Source organism: Anticarsia gemmatalis, chromosome 16 (genome assembly GCF_050436995.1).
Source record: "Anticarsia gemmatalis isolate Benzon Research Colony breed Stoneville strain chromosome 16, ilAntGemm2 primary, whole genome shotgun sequence".
Classification (NCBI taxonomy): Eukaryota; Metazoa; Arthropoda; class Insecta; order Lepidoptera; family Erebidae; genus Anticarsia; species Anticarsia gemmatalis.
This window is the reverse complement of record NC_134760.1, coordinates 11,015,269-11,039,633: the sequence shown is the minus strand read 5'-3', so window position 1 is coordinate 11,039,633 and position 24,365 is coordinate 11,015,269. Positions and strand designations below refer to the sequence as shown.

General features: G+C 36.0%; 1 protein-coding gene across 2 annotated transcripts in view; it reads left to right on the top strand.

Moving 5' to 3' along the window:
• SamDC (S-adenosylmethionine decarboxylase) overlaps positions 1-24,333 on the top strand; it is a 34,063-nt gene extending 9,730 nt beyond the window's left edge. Inside the window, exons 3-7 of one of the 2 annotated variants that reach the window (XM_076124667.1) lie at positions 17,730-17,931; positions 22,263-22,520; positions 22,795-22,887; positions 23,771-23,791; positions 24,004-24,333. In XM_076124667.1, coding sequence (XP_075980782.1) covers positions 17,730-17,931; positions 22,263-22,520; positions 22,795-22,887; positions 23,771-23,791; positions 24,004-24,297 — 868 coding nt within the window. In that variant the 3' untranslated portion in view covers positions 24,298-24,333. The remainder of the gene's footprint in view (positions 1-17,729; positions 17,932-22,262; positions 22,521-22,794; positions 22,888-23,770; positions 23,792-24,003) is intronic. The other variant, XM_076124668.1, reaches the window with a different exon arrangement.
• Positions 24,334-24,365: the final 32 nt, after the last annotated feature.

Sequence of the window (24,365 nt, the reverse complement as noted above, 5' to 3'; positions counted from 1 at the left end):
AAGTAAACATACATAGGAATCAATGAACAACATTGTAGGTAATTACATGACGGTGACACCAGCATCACCATGACACGTATCAACGTCAATTGGATCGATTGTGGCTCGATTGATGCATGTGCATTGTAAAGTGACAATATTGATCTGATTGAAAACTATTGACCCCTTGTTCTTTGTTTTGGTCGATAAAGAAACTTCCAGAAACTTGACCTCAAGCGATAATGAGTTTTATTCAAAGAATTTTACTTAAACTTTGATAGTTTTGCGGGCCGTATGATTAGTTGTTTTACCCCAACTCATCTTGATCCAATATACATAGATCGAATTACTTCCATAATATCTATATTTTACTTAACCCCGTCTGAGGTACATTTAGCGGTAGTTTATCTATTAAATAGCGCTAAAACTTATATAAAAAAACACTATTGAATAGATAAACAACCGCTAAATGTACTCAGAAAACGGGCATTAGTCCTTGCGGATTTCGTAAATTTAATTTTTATCTTCTTCGACAACAAAGCAGAAACTTATGATAACCAACATAATTTTTCGATCCCCGAACCTCACAACGTCATTGTATCGTACTGAAAGTAACATTTTAGGGTCTACGACCTTTTATCTTTCGTTCTACCCTCATAAAACAAAGATATCATTACCTACACAGTCCCATAAGTTACGTTACCCAATAGCTTGAATACCTAATACCTAGTGTACCTACACGTAACATTTGCACGTAGCATGCGGACGTAGTTTGCGTGATCGTCGCAGGCACATGGCCAACTATGAGAGAGTGAAAGCACTGCGTAATATATCACTGAGTTTGACTAGCATAGGGAAATTATTACTAATGGTGGGAAGTGTACTTCCTTCACCAAGTTTACCATTATTCGTCTTATAAAATTGCGCTTGTTTCTTCTTCTAGAGGTGCTAGTAACGCCTCTATCCATTTTGGCACACGCTATGGATCCCTACAGGAAACAAATGTTTGTCAAATCTTCTTTATGGCTTAGAATTAGGTGAGTTTTGGCCCGTAGTTCCAGATATTGTCCTCCACTACAGAAATTTAAAGTGAGTGCAAGATTAGTCCCAAAAAATGTAAAGAAGAAACAAAAATCTCATAAAATTGCCATAACGTCTATTGGAGAAATGGGAATTGCCTTTCTACAAAACCATAAACCTACTCCTTCTAGCAGATACTATCGGTGTATCAAGAGCCACTTGAATCTAAGTTAAGACCTACCGATAACAATCATAAGATCTTAAGAAGCACTTGTAAATTATATCAGAGCCTATCTACTAACACAGTAGACAGTTTGGTTTAGTCACTTGTCGATTGTCTCCTACTTTAAATAAATCCACTTGAATATTTTATTCTATACTCTACTCCAGAAAACTTAAGTATTTTCTGGTTTTCATTTAACCTGCTACTGTAAAAGTAATCGTAATAATATGTTGCCTTGGGTTTGCACCCTGGAGTACTTATGTGCAAATGCTTAGTTTAGACCGGCTATCACTGCTCATTTTCTAGTTACTGCAACCCAATTCAAACTCCAACTTTCAATTCTTTTGTAAGCACTTATCTACGTGATACAGGTCGACCAGAAATATAATGACCAATAAAACAACAATTATAGGCACTATTTATTCAATAGCAGTTCTAAAACTCCAATTAACTATTGTTAGGACTAGTCCAATAGCCTTTTGTTTTATACGTGACTAAATACACAAATATACAGGCACTATGATAAATAATACATGTCTACCTTCACAGGTGTAGGAAAATATATTTTTGTTACGTTATTTGACATGTATGGCGAGAATTCGTTTGTTAGTAGTTTCGTCAGGGTCTTCCTTATATTGAGTAACATATACATGCCGTACTTATATTAAATAAGTTGATATTTTATATGAGTAAGTCTGTTTGTTCGCGATAGACCTAAATCCTGAACTGCAACGTCAACTTTAGTATTACGTTGTAACTATTTATTAATCTGTAGCGATTCCGATGCTCTGTCTCTTTTTCAAATTGTATTTTTGATTTGACGTCAAACACTTATTTCTAAACTGTGAAACTGTCTATTGTTGTGATAGTATCATAATCATAGTATAGTCTTTATAGTCATTATATCTGCTATCTGACAAACTAACAAGTGATGTCTGCCAAAACATATCATTCTTCTCACATATTATAAGATAAGTGATATTCATCTTAACAAAGATAATCTTTATTAAATAAACCGTAATCTACATCATACTTAATATTCAGTTCGTTCGTCGTATGGTTAGTGGTGAACCTAGTGTCAAAGTTGTTCAAGCCGTCCGAGAGGCCTTTGACGTGGCTTAACGACTGTTATCTTAGTTACAACAGCCGGGACCGACTTTTTACGTGCCCTCCGAAGCACGGAGACGCCCAGCTCAAATACCACTATGCGGTCACCCATCTATGGAATTACCGCGCCAAGGGTTGCTTAACCCACAGATCGTTTACCGACCGGTAAGCGCAACTTGCTATGAGCGCCTCAATATTCAGTGAATCACTTTCGATAGTTAGAGTGGATAGTAAACAAACTTAATTGTTGATTGCCGTCTGCAGCACGTGTGCACGAGAGTATATTTAGAACAGTTAATACATGTGATTATAGAACGATTACTATGTGTCCTACTTAGATGAGATTTTTACATCTTTACTAGTTCATCTAGAAAGTTCTACGATTTGTATTGATACTTTAGTTTTAGAATATGAAGCTAGCTTCTGCCCGCGACTTCGCGTGAAAAGATTTACCAGATCTATTACATGTGGTGTTTGAGTAATAGAATATGGATGTATTAGCTTTTGCTGACTGTCCGCGTGAAAAGATTTCCCATGTAAAATTGTCCTGTGTGTTATCCAGGTTAAAAACTGTCAGTGTACCGAATTTTATTAAAATCCGCCCAGTGGGTTTTTCGTAAAAGAGTAACAAACATACATACATCCATCCTCACAAACCTTCGCATTTATAATATTAATACGATTGATTTTTATAAAACAGGAAAAGCAGAAAATCTTTTGAGCTAAGATTTAATTCGTATCTGGAAAATACATGACATAATAAATTACAGAATTTTCCTGTTCTTTTCTACTATTGCTTTACTGTTAACTGAATTCGCGGAAAACTGCAGCTGTGGTTAATTACTGCACTGCAAAATTTATTTTTGCAAAAAAATCGACACAAAAACAAATATTTCAATCAGATCGCTTCAATTGTGATCAAGCGTCTTCGTACCGGCAGTAAATTTAAGTATCATTAAATTTGGCTGTAATTCAAAATATCGTAACGCCACAGACGAGATTATTTTTGTGTAAACGTTACGCGGGATTGTCGGCTGACGTAGATCTGGAGTCACATGTATCACGTCACCACTGTAAACAGATGCCGTTTTGGCAAAATATTGACTTGTTTTATAATATCTTAAGGAACTATAATTAGTTATAAACCTGCCTTATTATTTCAATGTTTGGCGCATAGAACGACAGACACCATTTTTTGAGCTTGTAGAAAATATATCATATCCTCCTTTGCTTGCAAAGTCGGTACATATGTCAATAGTCTTGCATACTGACTATACAGTACATGCTTAACCTGATATCAACGCAACCCAACCGTAAAACACTGACAAACAAACAAACACACAACTTGTCAATTTAGTGTGATCTCTCAATTACTCTCACATGTTCTCCCCACAAAGATAGAGCAACAATAAACTAATTTCGTAAACCTACAATCTTGTATCACAACTTCCTTTTTAATCTATCCACCACTTAGTATCAACAAAGTTGAATCTGAAACGACGCATATTGCAGTTTTAAAAGCTTTCCTGTTATTTCGACGGCATCAAAACATTTCTCTTTGACTGCGCGGCCGGAACGTGCTCATGAGAACTCCACATGCTTGTATATACACGGAAACTTCCATGGGACTGGGTGTATACAAACATTGATATGTGTGGAGTAATCTTCGCTTAGAATACGGGATTTTTGGGCAAATGTTGGCCGAGCGAGGCACTTTGCAAATGTTTGGCCAATTCTTTTCTTGGAGTGAAAAATTCTGGACATAACAAGGTCTACATTTCAATAATTTTATAACCGATCTTGAAGGATTTCGTCATAGACTTGTCAGTGTATGGACTTCTTTGATCACCGGCTAGTTTCTTGCTAAACATAGTGTACATTACATTACTTTCCTTTGTCCCACCGATTATTTCCTAATAGTAAATTACACACCCTTGTCTTTAGAATCGGTTATTACAAGTTTTCAATGAATGCATATCACTTATCAGGCTCTGCTTCAATACGTTATAAATATCAAATGGTGTGTAACCGATAATAAAATCTCAGGATATAAAAATATGCTGTATATACTAAGAACAATGAAATGGATTTTTATATAGTAGATAGACTTTTATTACTGTTTTTCACATTTTGTTTTGTTTACATTGAGTGAGACTTAAGAAACTTTCTATTTGATTTCAAAACAGTCTGCACCGCGCATACTATGTTGATACGCATAATTAATCTGAGATATATTTGGACTAGGTTCATTAACCGATTTATTTATTCACGTAAAACGGTCAACCGTGATCGTAAAATATCTTAGATTTAAAATATATGTCACATTCAGTGCAATATATTTCTGCCTTGTTGTGGAATAGGAAAACAGTAATATTTTATTGAAATGAAAAAAAACTGGCCTCGTTCTAATAGTGGACGGAAACAGAAATGCGTTTTCAGTGTTTGTACACAGTAGTTACAAAGTTATGGCAGCCGCAATCGTAAATTTAATGGCGCCGCGCTTCGACATTTTAAATTCAACCACGAGAATCTTAGAATTCAATAAAATCGTAGGCTCTCTGAGAATGTTTGGCGGCAGATTTTGCAACTGCCAAGGTTTTCTTACGCACCGACAAATCTGTTTATTTTTTCTTGACGAATTTATTTTTAACTTTTAAAGATCAAGGTGGGCAATTTATTAAATGTACTTACTTATAAAAACATTTTGTCCTTTAAAATTGGAATCATGCTACTGTATTCTCCATAAATGTGTTTGTACACTTGAAGTATCGTCGTGACTGTAATAGCACTGAACAAAAATAAAGCTATAGGCTAGCCATGGTTAAATCTGGGTCACGCTTACGACGCATTTGTAATGAAAACTCAACCAAGTATTGCTTCCGCACACCTTGTCTATATGTCATCTATACCTATCTGTACATCAGCCTTACAATTTTTAAATAAATTCTCTGATTTACCAACATAAAATATGTTAATATTGTAGAGTGGCCAAAAGCTTTTTGCCAATATTTATGTGTTTGCGAACGCACCAATGTTTGGACCAACGCGTCGGGCAGACGTCCTTGCGAAGTCCCTTGCCATCGATTTGTTTACCTCGGTGGTAAAAACGGAACATAAGAATGGGTAGGCGTGATGATATTTTAGGCAGTTGTCTGTTAGTGACAGCTGATTCAGCCCAAGAGAATTCTTGGACACTGTCACTTTCAAATTGTTTGTTTATGAAAATTAAACAATTCTTTGTCACAGTTTAAATTGACCGGTTTCTGTGTTAAATAAAAGGTCACACGGTGGTCGATGTAACCAAAGAGGTTGTCACGCGAAGCTACTACTTCATTTAATATTAAAACTGAAGTTTATTACTTGCTTATGCTGCATACTTCGTTAGCATCAAGATTAGCTCACCAAAAATATAACAATCGGGTACCATACCGTACCTCACAAAGAACTACCTCCCCGTAATTTATTCAACTCTTTAAAACTAGAACAAAGCGACTTTGTTATCGACTTGGTATGTGTCACTGCCCCAAAGCATAGTACCCTCTACTTACCAACAACACTCCCACAGGTCTGTATTGGGGGGTGGGGGTGGAAGGGGTTGGGCGAGGGTAAGGTCAAGGTAGTCGGTGGCGCGCGTGCGCAGTGCACTTCAAGACGCTGATGCAGCTATTCTATTGGAGCATGCAAGCGCGCCCTCTTATGTTTCGCTGTGTCATCGAAATCGCTCACTCGAGAACCTCTTCACGGAGGTGGCAATTCTACCCTTTTCGTTTAGCTCTGATTTTAATGGCAGAACTCTCGAGAAATATGCTTTTGTATTTGAAGTTCATCTGACGCTCTGGGCATTTCTTTTTCATCGTCGTCGTAATTTTTCCTGTCATTTTTAAAGAAGCTCGGTACGATATTCTTTATAAACTTCATCAAATGCTTGGCCTAAATTAAATACACTCTGTTCACGGATGATATCACGATCACGGTTCAATGGCCAAATTGGATAACAAAAACATTTGTTACTGTGTCGGCAAAAAATTGGACTTGATTGAACAAGAGAGGAATATTTCTATACTAGGGTTCCGGTCGGGACCAGTTTCAAATTATCTTCAAGGTTACTTAACAGTCGGCTGGAACCTGGTTTTTACATGACTAAACACATATTTAGTACAAAGCCTTTATTGATTATAAGTTGTTGTTTTCGACCGTCCGTTAGAAAGTTTGTCGTTCTCGAAGGTTACTTGTTACTTCTTCCAGTTCCATACATTCTTTTCATATTTTATGGAGTTCAGCCATGCGAATGTGATCGATGCGCCGGTACGTTACAATGTACTGTAAAAGGTGAAGGTTTTAATAGCTTCTTATCGACTTTACAAGCAGTATTGATATCAACGTCTAGCTTAGGTTAAACTTTGTAACTACTAGTACATGACTCATAAATCATTTTTTCTTCGTTACCTTGAAGTCTCACAACTTAACATGTGGATATATTGTCTCTAACATGTGTCCGGCTCGTGATTTCTATCTGTTTCATGGTCAACCTCGCGAATTTTGATGCGGCTCGCAAATCACCATAGATGTAAAGTAACTAATATTAGATTGTTGTACGAAGCGTCACCAATGCAAATAGGATGGTGGGATGGTGCCAATTTTTGCTTACTTCGCCGCCATGTCAAAGCTCTTTAATCCTCTTGTAGCAATTCTGCCTTTTAAAGACATTTGAATTCTGCTTTAATAATCTCGAAATATATGCAAGACGTGATACATTTTGAAAGAGATGAATAATAACTAATAATAAGTCGTTATTTTAGCTCGTAGCAATCTTAAGTGATGCAAATCTTTGTCGTTGCAATGAACTTGCATTCAAATATAACATGCACACGTGTTCGTCTATTTTCTGAAACTCTATTTATACATTTGGGGAATCATTCAACCCTGTTGCATGTCGTTCGACAAAAGTGCGCTCAAAGAGCACTTTTCTTAGTCATAAAAACTAGACAATCCATCCATAATTTGATAGGCTTTATGTTATTTGACATCTGTCTAAACACGCTTTTATCTCTATATAACAAGTGTTCTCTTTCTCGGAATCAGTAAACAAAGATTACACTCATTACGATAGTCATAACATAACATTATCTCCAAGAAATCGTAGTTAGAACGCCATCAAAACTTCCCCCTTTTACTTTTCAGGTAACTACGCAATATTTCTGTCACGTACATTCTAGAATTCGCTCGGTGCATATAATTGATGTAGTGGTGTATCCCGGTCCAGTGTATCGATCGGGGCCTGCGCGCTCCTCAGCAAGCAACAGGCTGTGACGCAGTTACATCAACGCATGTGTTAGTGTTTATTTTGTACCTAGGCACTTGATTTATGAACTAGAATCGTATTTTGATGAAAATTTATTGATTTTTTTACCTTTTCCCTTCGTCTTCTTCGTTGCTGAAGAATTTGTTTGCTGTCCGTAGAGATGGAATCAGTTTGTCAATATTATGAAGTATTACGTAACAGGTACCGGAGAGATAGAACCAGTTTATTTTGGATTTAAGAATGATTCTGTATAGACAGTGTCAGTAGAATATTGTCTGAGTAATTCAATCAAATGTTGCTCGAAGACTTACATAATACACCTTTGATTGATCACTGAATTCAAGATACGTTATCGGTCATACCTCAAGCTGAAATATGTGTTGAATTATCAGCACCTGTCTGTCAGTATCAGATGATGGAATGATGGAAAATTGTAATGTTCAGCTGTCATCGTAAATGTGTTTAATGGAGAACTGGCGTGTCCCCTTTCTTATTCATTATTATTGAATATTTGATATATTCTGTAAGGGTTGGGGATTTATTCCTCTATGCATACTTTGTTTTTTTTTAACTGAATCATTATTATAAGGCTTTACTTTATGAAGGCCATTATAGCTTCATGTCACATGACTATTATGAGACCCCTACCAATATTTTTGTTCTAGAGCAATCTACGTAATCTTATCAACTTCTGAAACAATGTCGCTCCCATTCATTGACTACATGATTTGGAAGTCAACTCGTCGAGTTCAATAACACAGTTTTATTACTGTTGCGAACTTTTGACCTATTTGTGATATAAGACTTATCGTACGTAGCGGGAACTGAGGCGTTTGCGGACAAAACGAAATCATGTGACTCGCAAAAATATTTAATTTTGGCATCCATTGAAATTGAACAATAAAATATTTAAAAACCAATGTTTAAATATACAATATTTTATGAAAACATTAAACACCTTTTGAGTTTATAAAACACCAATCAGTTAAACATAAAGAAGTGTGTTATTTGTAAACGGATTGGTCACATTTTGGCAAATCTGGCGAAGTTTCGGCAAGGTCGCGCAAGTAGTGACTAATGCAGCGCGCAAACGCGTCTCGAGCGTATATTTACGATTGTTTTACGAGTTTACAATGATGTGAGATGATATTATGTAATTATTGTTAATGTGAACGTACTGGGCTTTAACTTCCATTACGTAATACGGCTGTGTAATTGCGGTAATAAGATTAATGTTTTTTTTTACGATAATAGAGGTTTTATTATTGCAAAAGGTTAGCAATAAGTTGATATTGAAAAAGTGGGCGTATAAACCATTATCTTCCTTCTTTAAGAAACAAGATAATACAGAAGAAAAAATGTTTTTATTGATCGAGATTATATTTCTTACGTTAAATTTGACGCTTGTCGGATTTTGAGGGCAAGGCTTCTCAGCTACTTATGTTCAAAAGTTAAAAGATATTTTACTAAGATGTTACTTACTGTATTTACCCTCTTTTAGGATAAGAGCGTGTTAATAGCTGCGTGAGTGTGTTTGTTTGGGCGATAAACGTCGCTTAGTTTTGGGGTCATGTCGTATCGTGCTATGAAATTTGTCCCTAGGGTCCTAAGTACTTTGCCTTGCTTTACAACTGTTAGCGGCTAATGGAGTTTTGATAGGTTTAGCTTAAATAGAAGTTAAAACGTTTGCTTAGTACCAGAAAATAAGGATTTATTTAAAGCCATCTTGAATATTGTATATAATAAAATTATAAACATTATACCTAACGTTGTAGCAACTAACCTTAAGGTACAGGTGTTAACCATTACTATCCCACTGCTGGGCAAGAGTCTGCTCCTGAAGAGGGAGTGGTTAGGCCTTAAGTCCACCACGCTGTTCACGTGCGGGTTCGGGACTTTACATTCCCTGAAGAAATGTTTTATAAATAAGAGATTATATTTATTAAAGATCATTTTCGATTCTTCGAACATTTAATGAAGGTATTTCCACGAATTTGACAATATTATAAAAATGTGAAATTACAAACATCTTCAAAGGATATTTTAAGAATACGAACCGTTAGAAATAGCAATATAACCCGATTAAATTCTAAATATACGCGCAATAAGAAATTGTACGGTATCATTCAGCTTTCCATCCACTCGAATCTTGAGATATGAGGAGATATCGAACATTCTAGACGGCGTGACGTCCTCATGATAACACTTATCAGTGATAACGTTAATACATTAGAATTAAGTATAAAACCACTTGAGAAATCTCAACCATGTCTCAACAATACCTTGTAAATGATTTCGACTGATATTTTTATCTATAAATAGATAATCGTTTGTTGTTTTATGTAATACTGTTAAATATTTACATAGATTATTATTTAAGTTGATAAAAATACGGATGATGCGTCTGGAGTATAGTTCTATATTGTGTCTTCGTTTGTAAGAGTTTATCTCCTGAACTGCTAAATCCATTTTGAAACCCTTGCCCAGCAGTGGAACAGTAAGGAATTGAAAAACAATACAAATCTAGCGATTAAGTTAAGTTTAAATCACAATATTTCAAGGCACATAAGTATAACTTCGGCTGTTTAAATCGTTTTTATAAATAAACTCGGTCGTCTTCATAACATGTATAGATTTGTATACTGGCTTAGTTCTTAACGACGGGATAGCCGGTATGTGACCTTGTCCCGTCGGTCACAACAAAGGTGTCAACCGAGTGTGAAACAACGGCCACACATTGAACAAACATGGACATGTCGACACCGACAATGATTTACTCGTTAACACCTTGCCTTTCGGATAACTGCATATTTAGTGTCAGGAACTTGGCACAACGCCAACCTGCACCCATTCATTCCATTTATTTGTTTTTCCTATCGTTGCGATATGTGTTACGCAAATAATTTTACGAATTAAACTTTCTTTGGCCTCTGCTTACTAAAAAGACGTGATTTTATGTGTGTACTAGCTTTCAACCTGCGGCTATGCTCGCGTGGAATTCCAACCTCTACGGTGGAAGAATTTTCAAATATCCTATCTCAGTGCTCATCTACATTTCCTAAGGAATCTTCATACCAAATTTCGATTATCTACGCTCAGTAGTTTCGGCTGTTGTCCATCAGTCAGTCAGTAACGGAAGAGTTTTATATATACTGATATATGTAAAACTTTTATCTCTCGTCTAATTTCACATGAAACGCTACTAAATAATTTTCAAGCCATTTAAGTCGTAAAATTATCATTGAATAACCCGAATAAGGTTTGCTAAACTGAATTCGTGAAGCAATTTTTTGGGTTGTCGGGCGGCATCTGAAAACCGGACTGGCGGGGAACCGAATGATAATTATGAAGAAAGCTGGGCTTCAACTGTAGTTTTTTACTTGTTTTACATATAAGGAGAGATGTTATCGGGAAATGAATTATACGTTCAACTTGGGAATATACTGATACCTCCTAAGTATAATGAGTCAACTGACATTATAGTAATTTTACAACGATTTGAAGGCAAATTGTTCCTCTTCCTTTGGTATAAAAAAACATACAGTCGAATTGAGAACCTCCTACTTTTTTAAGTCGGTTAAAAATTATTTGATTTTTGTTTTTGTTACTCGGTAATTATATTATTCTTTTTAAAAAAATTGCACTATCGTTACGATCATGGTTAATTATGTACGTTTATGTAAAAATAATAAAATACCTACATTTTGTTTTAAGTAGGCCGGGTAGGTCCATAGTATGGTGAATGTGTACGTTAGGTGTACAGGGTTGAAGGTGACCGCGTCTGCTTCTATAGACTTCTATAAATAATTATGGTTGTTATGATGGAATAAGAAATTTGTCACAGGTCGCTGAATATTTTTATTAATATTAAATGAAGGCTGGATATCTCTGAAAGATTGGTTTAGTTATCTGAAGCTTTCTTTCTGTCCTTGGTTATTTGATGATAATCTTCTCACCATAATATTTTAACAGACAAAGCGCGCTGCAATTAAATCTAAAGTTAATCAAGCCTTAAATTATCTTAATATTATAATACCAGCCGCCTGCCCGCATCTTTGTCCGTGTGAAAAGATTTCCCGGTGTATAAAGTATTCAATGGGTTTTTCCAAGTTGTGAGCTATCGGTATACCAAACTTCATTAAAATCCGTCCTTCTTCAAGTAATCGTCAAGTAGTTCTTCGCGAAAGGTTACCAACAAACATTCATGCTCACAAACTTTTGCCTTTACAATATAAGTAGTATTATGGAAAAAATCTTCAAGACAGTCTGAAATGAAAACATCGGAAGTTTTTTCTAGTTAATGTTGTTGTTTTGCCGGCCCGGTAACTGTTACGAAAATAGTCGGCTCTGTCGTCTATTTGCGCTGGGTTAACAAGATAAACGGCTAACATAACACTGCACTCGTCTTATTGAATTTGATTGATCAATTAATCAATCTCACCAAACTCTGTAATAGGTGCAAGATGTGACTAGTAGTTTAGTAGTCTCTTTATTGTTATGGGGAGTTGGCTCGTGTGACGTCTGCTTAGAATGTTCATGTATATCGTTTTTTAATTTTTTTTTCATACCATACTAATGTTGGATAAGCGAAACAAATCTTTTTTGTTTGGGTAACTGTTATGCTTTCACAGTAAAACTAGTATACCGATTGAGTTGGAATTCGAAATGATAATAAAATTATGATAAAAGTTTGTACAGTGGGAAAGGTACTGGTGAGATTCGGTATTTTTTCGTATTGTCTATGACAAAAATTATAACAAAATCTTGGTATTAAAATTGTTATTCTTAAATGGTTTATGATAAAAAATAGAGATAGACCGTCTTAACTATTTTCAGAATCTGTATTATTATGAATATTTTAAAATTAGTTTCAAAGATATGGTACATCACAAAAATAATTTTTCAGTCAAAATATTTTCATAACATCTCTGATATTTAGTATCAAAATCACACCCTTCTCAAGAGCGTTTGGAACCTACGTATAACACCTACCTACATAGTACATAGTGGGGTCATAAATCAATAGTGCTGCGTAGAATCTGCGACGTTCAAGTGAGATGCAATGCTGCATCGATTGCTTCCCGGCTCTACCTGACAACACCCATACAATTTGTACTTAAATGTACTAGTAACATATCAACAAGTATACAGGCTTAATACTTATTAAAAACGTTTATGAGAATTCTTGTATTCTGTCGCGCGAAGAATTGGGAATATATCTTGAAGCTTGGGCAGGTTAACATTAAAATGTTTGCAACTTCTTCGGCTTTTAAACTCTTATTAACATTTCGCCAAATCAGTGAATCTATACCTATCTACAAGGTACTAGCTTTCGGCCCGCGGGTTTCCCCGAAAATCCTCTCTTTGTTCTCCTCTACACTTTCAACTTTCTATGCTTAGTAATTTCGGCTGTGCGTTGTCCATCAGACACACAGTAACGGTAGGGTTTAATAAATATTGATATTTATTAGTGATTCTTAACACCAACCATAATTAGAATATTTAAACCCCGGGAATTTACCCCATCATTATCATATTATTAAGTAAGTACCTAATTATCATAGCCATATATGTTCGATCTTTTCTTGTTAACGTTACTGCCAAACGCCCTATCTGTAGTCGCTAATATAATTACATCCCCATCTCCGATGGCCCGTTATGTCTATATTTGGAGCCTATATTGACCGGGCTCATAACTGCGTTAAATGTCTGGCCATTTAGCCTTCTATGAGCGTGTTATACGAAAATTATGGCTATTAAAAAGAATAGGAATTGATAGATACTCGTAATAGGTCTAGGTTTCAAAATGGGTGCTTATTTTTTGGGATATCGAGGCTTTGATCTCTAAAGGCTTGTTAGAAATAGAATATAACGTCCTTTCTCGTAAAAGGTGGGATTTTTTTTTGTATAATACTGTATAATTTTCAGTTTTCGTTAGTCTATTGTAAGCAAAGGAATAAAGTATTGCTTTTGAAGAGTTCCTATTAGAAAGCTCACCTAAACCGAAACGTTAGTATAATTATAATTGTTGAATTTGTTAGTTTCTTCTTGTTATAAGCCTAAGAATACCGTCAAATACAATAACTAATTTGATCAAGTAACTAACTTATCCTTCTATTCATATTCTTAACTTATTTATCTAGTAAATCGCAAGTAAACAAAACAACAAACTGTTTTTTCCACACACACGTCCGCAGCGTGCAAGCACATAATGTTTACTATTACATAAGGTTTATCTAGCTGCTAGCCGCGTGGCATTGGTATATAACACACTATATACTATGTACGTAGTGAGTGCATGTTGACCGACGTCTGCCCAGACGCGTTGATAAGGATTACATAGTTGCGGGTACTTACTGACCGAGATACTTAGGTTTATGTAAACTTACCTAGACTTTGGAAAGGGAGTTGAATGATTCTTATGTATAGATTTTGTCAGCGATTTTGTAGCTATTCGAAAAGGTTAACGAATTCGGCTACTTAATCTAATATATAAAATTCTCGCGTCACAGTTTTCTTTGCCATACTCCTCCGAAACGGCTTGACCGATTCTCATAAAATTTGGTGAGCTTATTAAGTAGGCCTGAGAATCGGCCAACATCTATTTTTCATACCCAAACAACGTTTGCCGGGTCAGCTAGTTATTATATAAAATAGTTAAAAATTAAATAACCAGATTTTCTCGCAGGTTTTTTTAAACGTAAAGAAGCTGGACCTTTCCTTATGAGCCTAAGGGCCTTTTCTTAGGGGCCTTTAAAAACCCAAAGGGGTTATAGGATACATAAGGTATCTAAAAATTTAAATGTGACACAAAAGTTAACTAATACTTTCTTTCTTAAAAGCTGAAATTGGCTGGTATAAGAACACAACTAGCACATGGTCTAAGCGTCAAACGCAATGACTTAAACAACAATATAAAAAATAAATGCATGGCCAATTAGGTGGTCTTATAGGCCTATTTAATTATCTACATGACATTTTTAATTAGTAAAACAATTCATCAAACTATGTCTTTAGATGCGTTATCGAACAGATAACTTGAGTTGAAACTATTGACCTCAGATAAATGCCTACGTCCAACGTCTATAGTAGATACACGCGCTCGGTAAATGAATCGCGAACTCTTATCTATTGTTTATATAAAGAAATTATATTAATTATTATTCTTCTTCTTCTTCTTCATCGTATGGTTAGTGGTCAACCTAGTGTCAAAGTTGCTCAAGCCGCCCGAAGGCCTTTGACGTGGCTTAACGACTGTTATCTTAATTGACAACAACCGGGACCGACTTTTTACGAGCCCTCCGAAGCACGGAGACGCTCAGTTCAAATACCACTATGCGGTCACCCATCTATGGAATGACCGCGCCAAGGGTTGCTTAACCCACATATCGTTTACCGACCGATGAGTGCAACTGGCTATGAGCGCCTCATTAATTATTATTGTTAACTAGCTTTTACATTAAGCTTTGTGTGTAAGGGAACTTTTTCATGGTGGCACATTTTAACTGTATATGCGTCATCAGTTTTAGTTGTAAAAACAACATCAACCGTAATACCTACAAGTGAATAAAGATCTGTAAATCAGTACTTTTTAAAAGAATTGTGGAAGAATGTAGAACGTTTCTTAAAGTCTAAAAATTATTTTAAAGTTGATTTACAAGTAATTCACGCATATATTGATCTTTCGCATTTGATGCCATAGAATAGTTTGTCCAATATTGCCATACGAAAACATTCATAAAATGCTTAAAAACTTATTATGACGTGATTTTTTTGGTGCGAACTCAATATTGGTGTATAATGGTCCAAAATAGAACTATTTTACAAACAAATATTTCAACAAATGTTTCATAACACTGCTCCTTAGCTTTCTTAATTCCTAGACCACCTAGCACATATCTCTTACTTAAAAAGAGGTATCTATGTAAGATTTACTGTAAAAGTTGAACAAGTCACTGAAATAACTAATTTAATTTATAAAATTTCGCTCTCTTAATTGCATCATCCAATACTTCCTTCAATAATGACCGGTATATAAAAATAACAGATAAACCTGCATAGCAACGATATCGTAAATAATAGTAAGAAGCAGTCAAAGAGTCAATGTTGTTCGATCAACTTACTATTTATATCACTGTTATCAACTGTCAAATATGACCCGTTACCTCGAGGAGTTGCGGTGCTGATAACTATTTATAATTCACTCTTTTTGTTATATTATGTTTAAATTGAAGTAATGATGTCGTTTAAGTTGAATGCTGGCTCTTTTTGTTCATTATCTTGTTAGATTATATTTAACTAGCTGACCCGCGCAACTTCGCTTGCGTCACATAAGAGAATCATAATTTTCGCCGTTTTTGTAACATTTTTTTACTGTTACTCTATTCCTATTGATCGTAGCGCGATGATATATAGCCTATAGCCTTCCTCGATAAATTTCAAATCGAATCCGTAGTTCCTGAGATTAGCGCGTTCAAACAAACAAACAAACAAACAAACTCTTCAGCTTTATAATATTTGTATAAAGTTATATCGTTTAAGGTGAACGATAGAATAATGTTTCAGTCAATCTGTTGTTGCTCTACAAAGCCTACAATATGGGATAGATAATTTTCAAAGTGTTTTATGTAGAATGAAGCAAGGGCAGTTTGTATGATCGTAGCGAGTAGCGTTTTTTGATCTTTGCGTATCTCTAAGTGAAAAAGGCGTGATTAAATGTAGGTATGAACGTAAAATTTTAAACAAGAACACAATCATTTGTTGTAAAGTTTTCTATATTCTCGACGAAATGTCAACAGCTTTTGCGAACAGCATTTTTGGGTACTTTTGTAAAATAATAAAAAATCTAATTAGTGTGTACGCTAAATTTCTAATTCAGGAAGCATTTGATTCTGATTGACATTTGATCTGACATATACTATACTTATAAGAGGTCATTCTCAATGATACCAAGTAACTTAAAACGGATACTAAAGATTCATGAATAAAGCTATCTCAAACCAATTGACACGATTATCACAATCTCCATTGATTCGTAACACTTAATTATTGATCTTAATTAATTTATCGTTTGTTATCGGTTGTTTAACCTGATGTAATTATTATAAAACGACTATCATTATCTTGTCATTAGCTAGGGCTGGTTACTAAGCCTATATGCGTGTCACGCGTGCTAAGGTCTTTCAAGGGTAAACGTTATCAAAACATTCAATCAATAAGGGCTATTCTTAGTAATAGAATTCTTGTAGGCTAGGGCGTTTAATGAAGCCTATGTTGAGTAAAAATAACGTGGGTTCGCTTTAAATTATATCAATACAAGTTTTTGCCCGCGACTTCGTCGGCGTGTAAAGATTTCCCGGGATAAAAAGTATCAAATGTGTTGAACCAGGTTATAATCTATCAGTATAGCAAATTTCGTTGCAATCGGTCCAGTACTTTTTTCGTGAAAGTGTAACAAACGTATATACATACGTTCATCCGCACAAACTTTCGTAGTTATAATATTAGTAGGACTTGTTATAAGAAGCAGCCCTAATCCGGTATTGTCCAGATTAACAAATTAGTTTTTGTGTTAATTACTGTTTGAGTTTGTTCTACTTGTTTGTCAATTAACAGTATCTTTCTAGATATCGTTAAAATGAATAGACAAAACATTATTTATTAATTGTCGTAGTTGTAAATAAGTAATTACTCGTGTCCCCTAATAAGCAAAAAATTAGTCTCTCGTCTTATTTAGTCATTGAATCTGATAAGAATTGAAAGTCCAATGAAAGAGTTTGATTCTAATCTTCAAATTCACTTCGATCATTACCATTAGGGATCCAAAGTCCCTATCAGTGGTGGGCTAAACCACTTCGTCTTAGTCATTCGGGGGTAGACTTTTGCGCAGAAATAGAAGTAGTGACTTAATAATACTATTTTTTATTGCCATTAAAAAAAATACTATACAACTATCAATTTTCATTTTACTTCTGAGATATTTGAAGCTTATTTTTACTGAACGTCTTACCTATTTCCGAAGAACTTACACCAACACTAACAGATTATTTTTGCTATTTCTTGTAACTAAAACTAATAGCATATTTCTGTTGTTTATAGTGAGAGCAGCATGTTCGTGTCCCGGCGGCGCTGGATCCTGAAGACGTGCGGCACGACGACGCCGCTGCGCTGCGTGCGCGCGGTGCTGTCGCTAGCGCGCGACGTGGCCGGCCACTCGCGCGTTCACAACGTGTTCTACTCGCGCCGGGAGTTCGCCCGCCCCGCCGCGCAGTTGCAGCCTCACGATAATTTTGATTCAGAGGTTTGTATTCACTTAGTACCTTCATAACGTCTTAGCACTTAGACGATGGTTAGCTTGAATTGGACAGGCTAGTTCGTGCCAGGAGGTAAACCAAACCGGCGCGGATTTGTAAGTGATCGTAGCACTTAGGGTTCTACGGTTTTTACCTGCCTATCCTTATTAGATTACCTGATAGATCTTGAAAAAATGTCAAGTTCCCAAACGGCAATACGCCAATTGGCTCATTTCTGGAGAAGACCGAAGAATATTCTTAGTCTTTGGTATGAGCATCACAACGAAATTGGGAAAAAATGATTACGACACGATTGTAAAGTATTAACACTCAGTGCTTGTTCACGTTGGAACTCGCGGGCGCGGTGGCGGGCGCGGTCGCGGGGACGTGGCGATTTGTGTTCACGTTGGCCGCCAGGCGGGCGTTTGGCTCAAACTGGCTCAAACTGGTTGATCTTACTTGACATCGCGCCCGCCACCGCTAGTTCGACGTGAACACACACGAACATCTTCACTTGTTTGATATTGGCGCGAGCGCGCCACGCGGGCCGCGCGCGACGCCGCTAGCTCGCCCGCGACTTAGACCGCGCGAACGGTTTGTACGTGAACACTTCGGTACATCGCCATATGTTTGATATTTCGCGACCGCGCCCGCCACCGCGCCCGCGAGTCAACGTGAATGAGCACTCAGTCCGCTTAAAATCTCCGCTCATCTGTAGACGAAACATTCCTTATAAAAATTGTATCTTCTAAAACAAAAAACATACACAAATATTCAGTTTACTCATAATTCCCGTTATTCGACAGACTTGTAATAAAAAATGTCAATATGCAATAAAAAATTGTTATGAAAATATATTTGTAAATACATAGTACATAAATAGTTGCGACACATTACCACGTGTTAGATAATCTCGAGTATTGCTCCCATAACCCTAGCACGATAAGAGAACGTTCTAGAAGTAAAAATTATAAAACAATACGTATCTTGTGAATCACTGCGACCCCGGGAAATTTGTTGTGATTCATTTTATATTGCATGTGTGTAAGTAATGTTGAGATAGTGAGAAATGATATGAATTCAAAGAATAGGTTTAATTACAAACTGGAAATTAGCAGTAGGGATAAGAGACTCAAGAGCTTTCTTTAAGAACAGATTTCGAGGAATAGGCTAAATTACCAACTGGACATTAGCGGTAGGAATAGAGGACTCAGGATTTTCTCTTTAAAGCAACAGATTTCAGTACTTTTACCTAGTATACAGGTGATACATAAAAAACTTTTAAATTCTAGAACCTCTTAAACTAGATCTTGTTTTTGCCGCTGCTTGTATAGGTAGTTGAAAAGGGTTGCAAGCTTTGTCTTCAAGAACTGTAAAATAACTTTTAAGCTTTCAGGGAAGGCAATGGGTATTTTTTTATACCCTGTTTATAGACAATAGTATCCTTCAACGGATTTTCAGTTATAGTTGAAGACTCGGGATCAAATATTTTTGTGGAAAATCAACTCTCTTGGTGAAAGCTGCAATAGTGGATAAAAAATTGTACGCAAACGAAGCCTCGCGGGTCTGTTAGAGTACATAAAAGAAATGCTTATTCTAGCATGATAAAATCAGTACACCTCTTTATAAAACCTTAGAATTTCTTGACAATATCGGTGGTTGCTATACAGGAAAGGTACTATGGTACTATTATTGTCAAAAGCGTTCATTAAAGATGTTATCGTAACGTATGAGTCAGTGTAATAACAACATGAAACTGAACGCCAACCTGTCGATAATACGACTGACACATTGAACTCGGAACGATTCCTAGTAATATGCGGTACATGTATGTACTTACTTACTTTGTGTATGTACTGAGCACATCTAAATGACAAAAACAAAAGTTTGTTGCAATAGCAAGTTGTGGCTTTTAGTTTCTTTCTCTATTGTATTAAGTGCCGGTTTTGTAGCTTAAGGATAACTACCGGTTAACCTATTCGATAGATAAATTGATTGCAAATGAATGAAAAGAACTGTAAAAATTTCGACTTGATAAGTTAATCGACATTCTTTCCCGTAAAAGTGAATCCATGTCTAAATATTTTAATATTATGATTTTTTGTGTCATACTTACAACACAAGAAGAGGGTACTTAGTTTTCAGATTATAATCATGTATCATGGAATGGAACCTTAAATAACGAATATGCAGAATCGATTTTTGACAAAAACTTTCATCCGCGTGCAAAAAAATCCTGTAAAACATATCCAAAACTATTTTAACGCAGGAAATCTTCCAATCTAGTAAACATTTGAACCTAGTAGAATTGTACGAAATTCTCTTTAATTTCGTAATCCACTGTTAATACATTTTAGCGTGTTCTGTATCCAGTACACGTCTATAAAGATAACAGTTAAGGGTAGCGTCCACGTCGTAGATAAGCGCAACCCGTGCGTGTGACGTCAGAGGTAACAGATAACGTTATCTCAGCTCATTGAATCATTGACCATCGTTCACCGAATTATTGAATCTACCTACTTATATACTCTCTACAACATTGATTGATCTTCGGAGATTTAATTGACTTCTCTATGTTTGCTATTCGTTGATACATTTTCGTGCCCACGACGATTTTGGTTTTGAGGATGATAAAATGAATTTTGTTTTGGATGGGCTAGTAGGTACATGACCCCATATCTACCATACTCAAAAGTCAGTAACAAAGCCACTGAACTGGCAAAAATTGTACTTAATAATCACTTCTTTACGCTATTTGTTTAAAATTAAGTAAACACTAAAATATTAGAAGCAGCCCGAAAGCTTAAGTAACTTAGGACCCGCATTGTAATGTAGAATAACTTTGTCCTATCATTACAATTATGTTACGTACCATTGAATAACACCTACAATAAAGTAATACTCTAGACGACTATTATATAAAAAACTATGAATAAAACCACCGGTTACGGTAAACAATTAGCAAGTGCGTCAACGAATTAACTCCGATTTTAACTTAAAGGAAAATTTTTGCAAATATTTCCACGAGGATAAAACGGCTAACAAGATATGATTACCTTCTAGAAACGTAACAAAACAAACTGATTGTCCTGACGTCATCAATACAATCGCTGATGACCTGTATTAGGGTAAAATTCACGGAATTATAATTAGATATTTATTTACTGAAAATTGATAATTATTGTGTTTACTGTAAACAGCCACGTTTGATGTAATCTAAGCTGTATTAATGTACTCTGGACTGACTTCAACGTTTCATCCATATTTAATAAGTTATGCATCATTGTTAATTTTCTAAAGAAATATACCCATTGGCTGTAAGAAATATATTGGCAATTAAAAGAGCAAGCAGTTAGTTTCTTGTCGTTTCTTCTCACGAGCAAACCTCTTGCGTTCCGATATGGTCAAAATGTTATATGACTATTTAAAATACTTTGTGCCAAGTTTAAAAAGTAAAAAATATTCAGAAATACATTGAATACATATAAAGGCATTATTTAACTATCCAATGTATATCCTATACACAAAGATTTATTCCCTGATCAAAATTAGGAGTAATAACAATCATTGGGACTGTATCTGAACTACCTCATGCAACCGTACAAAAATTTCTTTACATAAAATATTGATACAGCTAGGTGTCAACCACCAAGTTGTCTACACAATCCCACAAGCTGTTGAAACATTGTATCTGATTGTTGCACACAATGCTGATCGTTGTATCAGGAAACAAAGAACGCTAGTGCACCGGCTCGGGTTACTTACGATGTTCCATGTCCGTTCTACAATGACATGTGTTTGAGCCACATTAGATTGTGAGGAATGTTGTTGACGATTACCGAGAACTTCCTTTACTGCTTCGAAGGGTAATACGTTTTGTAAATAAATTAAATTACATCCGCATAGTGTAGATACGTTTAAATTAAATTCTAGCTAGTAAACCGTATATTAAAACTGCCTACTCCTGTGGGAAAAAGGCATATATGTATGTTTTACCTGTAATGATTCTGAAAATATTATTAAGGCACTATGATTAGCTGTGGTGACCGATGCATGACTCTTCTGTAAGAATGATAAGGCTTAGTTAGGAGTTCAGGACTAGGTCCGAACATGAGTCCTGGATGAGGACTTTGTATTCTTGCAAAATAATTCTCAAGGCATTTTTTACTGCCAATCAATCTACCCTTGTTCAAGTCATAAGTAATAATAATAATATATAAACTCTTTATTGTCCACAATAAAAATACAATAAATAAAAATAGAGAAACTTAAATATAAATAATAACTGAACTAAGTATAAAATTCATCAAAAATCTAATACAAACTTTCTATCTCTCAGGTGAAACTACTTGATTCATTCTTCGGCGACGGGCGCGCATACATAATGGGTCCTGAGAAGGACTGCTGGTACCTGTACACTCTGCTGCCCCTCGAAGGTACAGTGGACGCCTTGGAGAAGGAGCACTGCGACGCCAGCGATGGCTGCGGGGCGCCGGAGCCCGACCAGACCATCGAGATACTCATGTCCGACCTCGACCCAGCTGTCATGGACATATTCACCAGGCAGTACTCTGCTGATGCTGCACAGGCCACACGGGTAAGATTTACAACTTTCCCCTTATATTTTTGATGCCATAGAGCCTTCTATTCATGTCGATTTACCGGTCAAATGTTTCCTTATAAACTATTTGGGTTAACAAGAGAAATATATTTCTATAAAGTTAATTCTGAGGTTCCAGAGGTAAATATTTGTCTTCAAATATTGTAACTTAATCTTTTCATCAAATAGTGACTTATAGTAAATCAAAAAAGTGTATCATTTTAAAAAAAATATATCATACTAATGTGATTAATGTATGTGTTGTTTACAGGAGTCCGGCATAGACAAGATAATTCCAGGGATGGTCATAGACGATTTCCTGTTTGATCCGTGTGGATACTCCATGAATGGAGTCGCTAAAGATGTAAGTTGAAACACACTACTATACACCCCATGTTATTAAAGGATTCATGCATAACTTCACTAAAATCACTCATGTTTCAAAAAGACCCGTAGCTTGTGTAGTGACAAGGATAGGGAATAGTTGCTGTATTACCTAATTAGAAACGACAAAATGATCTCCCTTCTATAATATGTATTAAATTTGTGATTATAAAAAGAACTCAAAGTGGCGTATTTTCAATATTCTGTTGAAGATTGCAGACAGTTTTCGATGTTAGATTATTACCTCAAAATGGTCGATCCATGATTTCGGTAGGAATTTCTATCAATGAAAGGGTTGAAAGTTACTAAAAACTGATAAATAATACTTGCATTTAGCAAGTAAATAGTGCTTAAATAAATAATATATCTAATGATAAATATCTAAGGCCTATTTACTAGCTAACTTTAAAGATCTACTAACAATATTGTTCACATTGTTCTTAAGATAAAATAGTTATTATTAGTTATTCTGAATATACAAAGGTTAAACGATAACATATTACAATGGACTCCATATAGTATAGTAAATATATCAGTGTAAAATTATTTGGTCTCAATATATGCTGCCTAATTAGATATAAATAGAGTGCAATTATTGGTAATATGAGGTAAAATCTATCATTAATTTTAACATGTTATTCTGTGTGTTTTGATACAATTTGTTAATATAACCTTGCGTAAAAATAGATCAATTAAGGATTATAGGTTTCCATTACTAAATATATATTAAGTTTAGCAGTTATAGATTTCTTTCAGAAACTAAAGTTTAAAATGTAGTATTAGTAGTAGTAGGTAGTTGTCTGTTAAAGTAATCGAATAAGTTATGTAATTAACTGTATATTGCTTTTTTACGCTGCTCAAAGGGAGATAAGGATATACCATCTGTAAGTTTGTAGTGGAAATATAGTGATGAAGTCGATATTCCCTTAGCTTTACCATTGCAATTGATTTTGGGTTTGAATCCTATGCAGAACAAGAATTTGTGTGATTTACAAAATTAGCATGTTTAACTTCTGTGACAGAAGTTTAAATCTGAAATTAAAAATAAGTCTTATTTAGTGAAATAGTGTTTATAATGTACGTGTCGTTGTCGCAGGGTTGCTACATGACCATCCACATAACGCCGGAGCCGTCGTGCTCGTACGTGTCGTTCGAGTCCAACGTGCCCGTGTCCAGCTACGACGAGGTCATCGCGCGCGTGCTGCAGGCCTTCCGCCCCAACAAGTTCGTGCTCACGGTGTTCGCCACGCCCGACGCGCCCGGCGCCGAGGCCGCGCGCCAGCTGGCCAAGTTCGGCGCGCTCGGCGCCTACACGCTGCAGGAGGCGCAGCACTGCCACTTCGCGGGCTACCTGCTGCAGTACGCGCTGTACTGCAAGTTCCCGAGCTGAGAGCGCGGCGCGCGGCGGGTGCGGGCGCTGCCGCGCGCCGCCGCGCCGTCGCGCCGCCGCCTCGCCGC